The sequence below is a fragment of the Herpailurus yagouaroundi genome, unplaced genomic scaffold (assembly GCF_014898765.1).
Source record: "Herpailurus yagouaroundi ecotype Mexico unplaced genomic scaffold, PumYag 160, whole genome shotgun sequence".
In the NCBI taxonomy this organism is placed as follows: Eukaryota; Metazoa; Chordata; class Mammalia; order Carnivora; family Felidae; genus Herpailurus; species Herpailurus yagouaroundi.
In genome coordinates this window covers 22,076,655-22,085,260 of record NW_024412401.1, presented here as the reverse complement: position 1 = coordinate 22,085,260, position 8,606 = coordinate 22,076,655, and the positions used below count along the sequence as shown (strand labels likewise).

General features: G+C 52.5%; 1 protein-coding gene across 2 annotated transcripts in view; it reads left to right on the top strand.

Moving 5' to 3' along the window:
- Positions 1 to 7,251: 7,251 nt before the first annotated feature.
- The window catches only part of PAX5 (paired box 5), a 187,421-nt gene continuing 186,066 nt past the window's right edge, over positions 7,252 to 8,606 (top strand). The window contains exon 1 of one of the 2 annotated variants that reach the window (XM_040481702.1): positions 7,252 to 7,417. In XM_040481702.1, the coding sequence (XP_040337636.1) occupies positions 7,372 to 7,417 (46 nt within the window). In that variant the 5' untranslated portion in view covers positions 7,252 to 7,371. The remainder of the gene's footprint in view (positions 7,418 to 8,606) is intronic. The other variant, XM_040481704.1, reaches the window with a different exon arrangement.

Genomic DNA, 8,606 nt, shown 5'->3' with positions numbered 1-8,606 from the left:
CGAGCCACGTTATGCCCTGGCTCTTGACACAGGGCTGAGTACTCTTTCCCAGGATGGCTTCAAGGGTCAAATGACTGCTGTGTGCACTCACTGAGGGTGTCTCTGCAAATGTTGTTGCCCTCTTCCCTGACACCCGTGACAGCGGAGGGCACGGGGCTGGCCCATTAGGCCAAGGGGACAGGGCACCCCAGCACTGCAGGCATCAGATACTCCCACTGGGTCCGGAGAGAGAAGGGAGGGCTATCTACTCGGAGCATGCGGCCCTTCTGGCCCCAGAAGCACGCTGCTCCCCCTCCCCCATGCCTGCTGGGCAGCAGCTTTCCCCTGGGTGGCCAAAAGGGCTTTAGGGACAGAGCTCTCGGTGTCTCCGAAGCTGCCACCGATGGCACAACCCCGGCATCCAGCCTGCAACGAGGGCCTCAGAGGAAATGGAGGAACCAAGTACTCGCTAAACGGGGGCAGGCTTTGGTGAAAGGAGCCCACACAAAACCTAGCTCTGAGCCTAATTAAAAAGAGTGCTTAATCCCTCCCCCAACAAATGCTGATCTCCCACAAAGGAGAACAGGAATGCCAGTGGCCAGGAAGACCCGAAGCCTTAAAAACAAGCGCTTCGGGCTGTGCTGGGCAGCTCCTCTAGGATCTGATACAATCACTATTGTCAGGGAGGGCTGTTTTTCCGTGTTTTTGTATCCTTTTCTTCGCATCTTCTTTTGCCACCTAATTTCATGCATCAGAGGTCAAAAGACAAAAGGTCAGTCCTGGTTTAGAGGCAGCAAACTCCCCACCACCAGGAACGTGTATCCAAAGGAGCGCTTTGAGGCACCGCCTGCAGACACCGGCAGGTTTTCATCCCCGCCTAATTCTCTTTTGTCACTTCATGGGGTACACGAGTCTACGTGCAAATTGCATGAGAAATGAGACACCAACTGCTGTACCAAACTCGGAAAAAAAATCGGTCCCCCTTTCAATTCACCATACTATTTCCAACTCGCACCTTGTGGGTAAGAATTTGTGCCTAACAAGAATCCCGTCTGGGGCTCTTAGCCTGCCTATCCACAAACCTTTATATATACATATCAACTTACACTGCAAATAAAGACTCGGAATAGATAGTCCTTACTTGTTTTTCTGGGAGAATTTATAAAGATCTCTCTCTCCAAAACATTACCAACGCTTGTCCTAAAAATTGCTTTCATTGAAAATTTAGCAGCATTTTTAGTATGAGTGATTTGGTATGGTTCTTTTAGTATGAATTTAGCAAGAAGATTTTGTTCTAGACCTCCAATTTTTGTCGATGCCCCATTTTGGATTCTCAAGTAGTAGTGTATTGCTAGTTTCCCTATGTGATAGGTGGGCACTTAGGTGATTATAAGGAAAATACAGTGTCATGATTTCCCGTTAGAAATATTTTCATGATTTAGGGGGAAAACAACTTTCTTGTTCTGTGTTTCATAACCTCCTCATACCATCTTGATATGCCAAATGGCTTTCATCTGATTGAAAGTAAATGAGGGGACAGTTTTAATTTTTCTTTTTGTAGCCCATTTTTTAGCCAGTTGCCACTCAATGTCTGAAGGTCTGGCCCCCACCTCCAGGATTAAGTAAAGGAGAAGTTAAACACTTTGGGAAGTGTCTCTGGTCACTAGAGACTGGGGCTGGCTGCAGGGCTCACCTCAAAGGCCCTCTGGACCCAAATCCAGCCAGCTCCCCTTGCATCTCACTCTGGGCTAAGTCCTGGAGAAAGCTACCAGCAAAGAATAGCTGGTCAAGTTGCTAATAAGAGGTCAGCAGCAGCAAATCTGAAGGGTTTTTAGAGCTCAGTTTTATTACAGGCATGTTCTCAAATCCAGACTTTATATCCTGCAGTCCCCTCTCTACCCCTTTGACTGCCCCTCAAAAGGAAGAAAGGAAAAAAAAAAAAAAAAGCAGTCCACAACCTGCCATGAGTCTGAAGTATTCGCTTGGCGATTTGCAAGGTCACTCTACAGGCTCCAGGGAAAGCGCTCCAATCCTGCTGTGATCCTCTGCCATAGCTCGGAAGTTATTACAGAAAAATGGAGAATGAAGTAAGTGAGAACATTAAAGGGCCTACTTACAGGCGCGCTTCACTTCCGTTTAATAGCCTGATCTATGTCCAAAAACTAAAAAGATCGTTTAACCTGTGCACTCACTCAAAATCGCTTGTGAAGTAGGCTCCTTTATGTTCCAATACTTCACGGGATGAAATTATATCACATTTAAATGTTATTGGTTTAAAACATTAAATAGGATGTAAGTCTAGGCTGGCGCATGAATATTTAAAGCTCACATTACACGGAGAAATAGCAGAAGAAAAAGGGGAGGGAGAGCTAACAGTTCATCGTATATTGATAGAAATAAAACATCCTATGTATTAACTTTCTTAAGCAAAATAAGATTTTATTATTTACAAATTATGGCATTGTTAAATTTAAGGGGAAATATAATAAGAAATGAACTGACTTAACGCTTGTTCTCAATGTTAAACAGAGTGCCAGTAAATCTTTTCAATGCCTCGTTTGGAATTCTTAGGTAATAGTGGATTGCTGGAAAATGTTGGCAAATGTTAAATACAACTGACTGCCGGTTTTCCATATTCACGTATTGCAAGTGTAACTCCAAGAGAGTAAATTTTATCTCAAAATTCTCCTAGAGTTTCCTTCAAACCTCGTCTTTGTGCATATGTACACGCCATATACATGACGTCTGCCATGTGTACCTACCTGTGCACTAGAAACCAATAGTGGAACTGAATTGGATTACTGGATTGAGTTGAAATGAACCCAGCCAAACGACCCAGGTCTGCCCTCCCCGAGGCTTCTCTCAATAACACCTTTAATTAAAACAAGAAAAGCAGTAAAGTAAAACAACAATAGCGATAACCCACCACGAGCGCCAGGTTCCCCGAACACAGCCCCATCGCGTTTTCCAGCGCTACCCGAATATTCCTGGGTGGCGAGCCGCTAGTACATGGTGCCCTAGAGAACCAGGAGCCAGACCTCAAAGCCCTTTGGGCGCAGAGGACCCCGCTGGCAGCAGAAATGGGTGCTTTGACCCAAACCCGTCCTCAGCCCCTTTCTGCTGCGGACACCGCTAGAAAACTTGCAGCGGCGACTGGCCTGCGTTGCGCGCTTTTTGCGCTCTGCACCCAGGGAGTTGCCAGTGGAGAGGCGCCCCAACCACCCGAGCGCCGCCCCCAGGCAGGCCCCAAGCTTATATCGCGAGGGACCTACTCGCCGCGACTCGGTGTCCACCCTCAATCCCAACACCATCCAGGGTCGGCAAACGAAGCAGGGCGGGGCTGGGCATTAGGGGCACCGCCCGCGGAAGGTGCGGTGCCACGTGCGCACTGCAAGGACCCTGAATCCTGCAAGTCCAGCTGCGGCCTCTGCTGCTCCCAGATCCCGGCCCCCAGCTTTGGGGCGGGGCCTCCTCCTTCCCTCTGGCCTGGACGTCGGCTCCCACCCACCCTCAGCTCAGGCCCCAGCCCAGAGCCCTAGGGTCAGAGTCGTTCTCCGCAGCGTCTCCCTAGGCTCGCACAGAGCGAGGCCCAGCGGCGGACCGCGCTGGTCCAACCTTCCCTTGCTGGATTCCGGGTTGGGGATCTCTGGGGGCGCTGGGCCGGAACCGGGCCCCAGTTCCGGCCCACAAGCCCTGGGGTCATCGGGCGTTTCCTGGCGGAGTGGAAGAGCCCGAGCTAGGCTCCTCTCCTCCCGTCGTTGGCCTCCCCCTCCCTAGACTTCAGTGTCTTAGCTGGAGGGAAGCTCGCAGCGTGCCTAGGCCAACCCCTTCTGCGACTCTTTTCTTTTCCTGTCACTCTCTGTTCTCGGTTTCTGCTTTCTCGCTCTCACAGAATACAGAGCGCTGGGGCCCCGAGGAGCCTCCACACCAGCCCCTTTCCTGGGCCTCCAATCTGCCCTTCCCCACGGTCTTGTCTCTCCCTCAACATAATTCTGTCTCTATGGATTCTTCCCGCATTTCCCTGCGGGTTTAGCCAGCATGTCTCTCTGCCTCTCCAAATTTCCCTCTCCCTTTCTCCCGGGTATAGCATTAAACAAATCCAGGTGTATGGAGGTTGGAGAAATTCCGGCGACGTGGACAGAAAGAATGCCTTATTCTGTCCTTGTAACATTTCCGGCCACTACAGTTTGGCTTCTCCTTGAAGTGATGCCAGCGCCGGTACCGCCATGCAGGCCGCTGCTACCAAGGCGCTGGCTCGCTCTCTCGCTCTCTAGCTGTGTATGCGTATGCTCGAGTGTGGATTTATGTGTCTGTGGTTGCAAACCAGGAGAGCCTTTCCAAACCGAAAGCTGAGCGGAGTTGGGTTCCTAGGATACTAGGGCTGCGGGCAAGTAATATGGGGGACTTTTCCGGGATTCCGACGCGAATCTGCCTCTAGAGTCTGCGCGTCCCTAGCCATCTGCCAAGTATCTCGAGGGCCGAAGCATCAATTCCGTGTGGTCCGAAGAGTTTCTCCACTTGCTCTTCTGTGGGAATCCGCCCCTCGGTCCAATGCTGCTGGAGTCAGGGAGGTCCGGAGCAAGCTGGCCAGGCGCGAGGGGAGATCGACCCACAGCGGACAGGGTGCGCAAGGGAACGGCGGCTGGGGATGGGTACCCCGCGAGGGGGGGCTCTGTGAATTCTGAGCCTGGCACTGGCCCCGCACAACCCGCAGGGTTATGACTAGAGGCGGGCGCCCCCTCGGGAACGCACATTTGTTTCGCGTTGGTCTGGAGCGCGCAGAATACGACGCGGCGGCACCGAGGTCAGGTTTTGCGGAGCACCGCGAACCCATCTGATGCTTGGCCTATTCTTCCGCCCTTCCTGGGTGCAGACTGGAACAAAGTAGTGGCCGGTGTCTCCTCCCGAATCCAAAAGCCCACAAAGCCAAAACACACTTGCAAAACTCACCAAAGCATCTCACAAATACAAAAACTAAAGCCCACAGACGAAAACATAACCCCAACCCCCCATCCAAACGCTCGGCTCCTAAAAAATAAAATCAAAATCGAAGAAAACAAAACACATACAAACACAAAATTCACCTAACACAAAACACACAGACGAACACCCAGTAATACAAAATCAAAACACATCAAAACACCGCGCAGAAGCAACAGTCTTCCAAACGACACACAAAAGGACAGTCTCCTAGGACAAAGTACAAAACACGTAAAATTAAAACCCACCAGACAGAAAACAAAGGCCACCAGAAAGGCCAGGACTCACAGAGCAAAACCCTCTTAAAATGAAATCCACGAAAAAACTACACGCAAAACACCCGAAACAAAAGACTCTCTCAGAGATAATGAAAAGAAAATTCACGGGAAACAAATAAAAACAAAACAAACCCTCTAAATCGAAAACAACCCCAACAACTCCCGCCCCCAGCCTGGGGTGAAATGTCAATTCCGGGAGGGCTTTTGATCTCTAGGCGCGGACAGGCCGCTCCTCCTCGGCTCTGCCACCCCGCGCGGGCTAGGCGAGAGGGCGGGAAGCAGGAGCTGGGGCTGGACAGCGGAAGGAAGAGTCGAGCTCTCGGAGAGGGCCAAAAATCGAATCGCCGGGGCAGGGACCCGGACTCGAAGCGTGCAAGAAGGAGGCGGCGCAGGGGGACTGCGCAGATTACTTGGTGGGGGGGCCGCCGGGGAATCCACAGCCACGTTTCCGATTGTGGCGAAATCGGCTCAGTGGATAAGAGATGTCCGGTTCCCGCCAGCCTTCCCCCCCCCCCCCCTTTTCTCGAGCTCTGGGCTCTTCCCCCTAGGTTGCGGCCCAGCCTCGTGACCACCCCCTCCAAAAAACAAACAACACTCTTGCTGAGGGCGATTCACTTTCCGAAACTGCCATTGTCCGGAGGGCCAAGAGTCCTCCTGCAGAGCGCTCCCCCGCCCTGAAGAACCTTGCCCCTGCGACCACCCCACAGCGGGGGCCCCACAGACTTCCAGTGGCCAAGCCTTGCAGCTGGACTCGGGACTGGGGAGGGGGAAGGGGAGTGAAGTTTTAAGCCTGGGCCGAAGAGAACGGGCTGGACGTGCCACACCACTGCCCGGTCTCTCTCGGGCTGATTTCCCCTCTTGGAATCAAGTCCCGGGTCTCGGGGCCGGGCCCGCCGCAACGTCTCCGGGCTAGAGGGCAAAGGGATTCTATTTATGGGCCGGGGTAAGGCGTCCAGGACTCCCGCCAATCTCCAGGACCTCTGAGATGGTTCTGCTCAGCTCGGGCGCTCCAAAGCCGAGGCCCGGATTTTATCTCCATCTTATAACCTCTATAAGCTCCGGGCCAGAATGGGACATGGTTTGGGAGGGAGCTCTGGGACCAGGAGGCTGAGTGGGGACCTGGGGGCTTTAGGGTTCTGGCACTACCCTAAAGTCAGGGACCCGGCAATGTTATTAGAGCTGCAAATTGGGGTGGGGGTAGGATTTCTGGGGGCTGGCGCCGCCCTAGGGGTGAATCTGAGGAAACTGGAACGCCCCCCTCTACGCCTGGCGACGCTGCTTGCCTTTGCACCCCCTTCAAAAACACCTGCTTGGCGAGGTGGTTATTTTTTAAAAAACAAAAACCCGGCCTGCACCCGCCTACGCGGCGGGGCTCACACCTAGAGGAGTCACCCGCACAGGGCCGCGACATCGAGACATCGAGACGCAGGGGTTTGTAGAACGTGCGGCCACGAGGCCAGGGCTTCCCGGCTTGCCTTCGGTCCGCACCTTCTCGTGGGCGCGCGGGCTAGCGCCCGGCTCCGTTTGAACCCTTCCTTCCCTCCCCCCAACCCCCTATAAAAGTCCAGGGCGGCGCGGCAGCGGCACTGCTGCTCTCCCGGCCTCCCGCACTTCTCCGGCCCGGCTCGGCCCGGCCCGCCCCGTCTGGCCAGCTGAGCAGGCCCGGTGGCACAGCGCGGACACCCTTTGCCTGTTCGGGGCCGGCAGTGCGGGGCGGCACGCTGGGGGCGCGGCGTGTCTGGGGACATCTTGTGATGTTGGCGAGAACAGGACATGATCTCACATGGCGAGAAGCTCTTTAGTTCCTTAATCATTTCACGGTGCCTTCGGACGCTTTTTTTCCACCTAAAACGTTTAGTTTCAGCTCAGTGATCAGCTACCCCAGCTCGGCGGGGGAGCGGAAGGCTTGAATTATTCCGACCTGTGAGCGGCCCCTGGCACCAGAAAAAAAAAAAAAAAAAAGAAAGAAAGAAAAAAAAAGAAAAAAAAAAAGAAAAGAGAAAGAAAAAAGAAAAAGAAAGGGGAAAAAAGGAAAAGAAAAGAAAGAAAAAAGAAAAAAGAAAGAAAAAGAAGCACACACAAAAAGTGGAAACTTTTTCTCCCTGTCCACTTCATCAAGTTCTGGAAAATCAAAATGGATTTAGAGAAAAATTACCCGACTCCTCGGACCGGCAGGACAGGTAGGACTGCGATCCGGGCTTCAGGCATGCTAACTCCAGGACCCAGCCGGCTCTAGTCCTCACGCACGTTGGCCCTGGGGGAGGGAGTGAGCCGCATTTTCTCAGGGATTGACTGCGTGTCTGTCTGCGGCGCGTTTTTTATGTCTTTTCACCAATTTGTTCACACACTTCTGCATCCGTCCAAGCATCTGTGAGTTTGTGTTTTCCTCTGTTTCTGTATGTCTATCTGGGGGTCTGAAAGTTCGTTTGGGTCCGTGTGTTTACATAGGGGCTCAGAGTGTGCGTGAGTGACAGTGAGTTTGTGTGTCCCTGTATGTGTATTTTCAAAATGTCTGTGTGCCTAAGAATTTATGTGCCTGTGTGTATGCGTGTCCTTATATTAATGGGTGTTAGTCATGTTTATGAGTTCATATTTCTGGGTACTGTACTCTGCATATCCAAAATGTGTGTCTGAGCCGAGTGTATGTAATTTGGAGAAGTGTCTCAGTGTACATCTACTCCTTTAAGGGCTTGTGTTTACCTGTCGTATCCCAAGTGCCTTTGGCAGTGAGAATGAGGTGGTTACGCTGACTCCTCCATTTTTGGATGCCAACAGCTGTTCACCGTGTACATGCCAATGTACACAAGAATGCCTGCCTGGAGGCACAGAGGTGGATCTAGGGCAGTGGGGTTGTGTTGTGCTAAGCCTGCGGATGGTCAGGCTGTGGTCACATAATGTTGGGAGAACCCGGAATGGAGGCGTGATTTCAGGGAGTGCCGTCCCTGGGTGTGTGGGGTGCACTGCTTCACTCTGTGGGCTCTGTTGAGTCTACCATTTGTATGAAAGTGTCTCCTGTGGAAGGCATAACCTTGGCGGGTGACAGCAGGCAACCTACAGGCTAGTTGTGACATTTCTAGGGACCTCCAGCCTGCCTTCACTTTTTCCTAGACAAGCCTTTGACCATAGTGTGTGTGTGTGTGTGTGTGCGTGCTCTTGCGCGCATGCTGTGTGCACGGGTTTTATCTTGTGGGTGCTGCTCCAGTGGAGGAGAGCACAGTGGGTGGACATGTATGCCTCGCCTGGGCATCCAACTCTGGTGCCTGTATAAACACGGGCCTTCCTGGCACAGAGCTTGGTGTGCCACCCACAGGCCCAGGCAGTGGTAGCAGAGTGTGTTTATATCTAAGAGGAAGTGGCAGGCAGCAGGAG